This window comes from Trypanosoma conorhini (assembly GCF_003719485.1).
Source record: "Trypanosoma conorhini strain 025E chromosome Unknown Tco_14.4_contig_00516, whole genome shotgun sequence".
NCBI classification, from domain to species: domain Eukaryota; phylum Euglenozoa; class Kinetoplastea; order Trypanosomatida; family Trypanosomatidae; genus Trypanosoma; species Trypanosoma conorhini.
Genome location: NW_021704601.1, coordinates 1 through 2,136, shown reverse-complemented (window position 1 = coordinate 2,136; position 2,136 = coordinate 1). Strand labels below are relative to the sequence as shown.

General features: G+C 58.8%; 1 protein-coding gene across 1 annotated transcript, besides 2 other annotated features; it reads left to right on the top strand.

The window, feature by feature from the left end:
• Positions 1–240: 240 nt before the first annotated feature.
• Positions 241–268: a microsatellite.
• A 56-nt stretch (positions 269–324) lies between these two features.
• On the top strand, positions 325–1,881 carry Tco025E_07048 (ATPase beta subunit; the record flags this gene model as incomplete). The annotated part of the gene is made up of 1 exon (XM_029373915.1): positions 325–1,881. The coding sequence occupies one exon, from the start codon at positions 325–327 to the stop codon at positions 1,879–1,881; it is 1,557 nt and encodes a 518-aa protein (XP_029225993.1).
• A 220-nt stretch (positions 1,882–2,101) lies between these two features.
• Positions 2,102–2,136: a microsatellite.

The following is a 2,136-nucleotide window of genomic DNA, read 5'->3' as shown; positions in this document are numbered from 1 at the left end:
AAAGAAAGAGAGATGGGGAAGCCAAAAAGAAGAGCTGAAACTCCCCTCGTCTGCAGGCCTCTGCACACTTTGGTATGGCGCAGCTGCACGCACACAATTTGTGTATATATTTATATCTCCCCCTCACTTGCGCCTCTGCGTGAACGTGCGCCGTGGACGCGCGGGCACGTGTGTGTGTGTGTGGCACAGTAGCAAAGTGGTTGTTGGTCGCTTTTCTACTAGGTTGTGTGTCTGTCTGTGTATATTTATATATATATATATATATATACGGCTACACGAATACATAAATACGTAAGTAATTATTGATTTTTGTGTTTCTGAAGGATGTTGACCCGTCTTCGCAGTGCGGCGGTGCGTGGGGCCGCCGGCGTACGCGCCGCCTCCGGGGCCTCCACCGCGGATCACAAGGGCCGCGTCGGCTACGTCTCGCAGGTTATCGGCGCCGTCGTGGATGTGCACTTCGCGGAGGGTGTACCGCCGGTGTTGACCGCATTGGACGTGGTTGACAACCTCGGCCGTGACGAGCCCCTGACGCTGGAGGTTGTGCAGCACTTGGACGCCCACACGGGCCGCTGCATTGCGATGCAGACGACCGATTTGCTCAAGCTGAAGTCGAAGGTAGTCTCGACTGGCGGCAACATCTCAGTGCCTGTAGGTAGAGAGACGCTTGGGCGCATTTTCAACGTGCTGGGTGAGGCCATTGACCAGCGTGGCCCGGTTGGGAATAAGCTGCGCATGCCCATTCACGCCGTGGCGCCCAAGCTGGCGGATCAGGCGGCAGAGGACGCCATCCTTACGACTGGCATCAAGGTGATTGACCTGATTTTGCCGTACTGCAAGGGTGGAAAGATTGGTCTCTTTGGCGGCGCTGGCGTGGGTAAGACGGTTATTATCATGGAACTTATTAACAACGTTGCCAAGGGGCATGGTGGGTTCTCCGTCTTCGCCGGCGTTGGTGAGCGGACGCGCGAGGGGACGGACCTCTACCTGGAGATGATGCAGTCCAAGGTTATTGACCTCCAGGGCGAGTCCAAGTGTGTGCTGGTGTACGGGCAGATGAACGAGCCCCCGGGCGCCCGTGCCCGTGTGGCGCAGTCGGCGCTGACCATGGCCGAGTACTTCCGTGATGTGGAGGGGCAGGATGTGCTGCTCTTTATCGACAACATTTTCCGCTTCACACAGGCCAACTCTGAGGTGTCGGCGTTGCTGGGCCGCATTCCCGCCGCCGTCGGCTACCAGCCCACCCTTGCGGAGGATCTTGGGCAGCTGCAGGAGCGCATTACCTCCACCACGAAGGGCTCCATTACTTCTGTGCAGGCTGTGTACGTGCCCGCCGACGACATCACCGATCCTGCGCCGGCCACAACCTTCTCCCACCTCGATGCCACCACCGTGCTGGATCGTGCCGTCGCCGAGTCTGGCATTTACCCCGCCGTGAACCCGCTGGAGTGCGCCTCGCGTATCATGGACCCCGATGTGATCAGCGTGGACCACTACAACGTGGCGCAGGACGTGGTGCAGATGCTCACCAAGTACAAGGAGCTGCAGGACATCATTGCGGTGCTCGGCATTGACGAGCTGAGCGAGGAGGACAAGCTCATCGTGGACCGAGCGCGGAAGGTGACGAAGTTCCTCTCCCAGCCCTTCCAGGTGGCCGAGGTGTTCACCGGCATGACCGGCCACTACGTGCAGCTGGAGGACACCATCGAGTCCTTCTCCGGCCTGCTGATGGGCACCTACGACCAGGTGCCGGAGATGGCCTTCTACATGGTCGGCGGCATCACCTCGGTGCTCGAGAAGGGGAAGCGGATGGCGGAGGAGGCCGCCGAGCTCGAGAAGCTCCGCCGCGCCCGCGCCGCGCAGGCCAGCCAGAAGGAGTAAACCCAGCGACTCCCCCCTTCCCCTGCGCGGCGGCGGCGACGAGAGCGCAGCCGAAGCAGAGGAGGAGGATGAGGGGGGAGGGGAGGGAGAAAAGGAGCGAAGGGGAAAGGGAGTGCGCAAAAAGTAAAAGTAAAGGAAAAAAAAACGGAAGGAAATCCCTAGTGCCGCAGCAACAAATGTCTCCATTCCACACGGACAAGGAAAACAACAACCACCACTAAATAGAAGAAGTAAAAAAAAAGAAAAGAAAGAAAA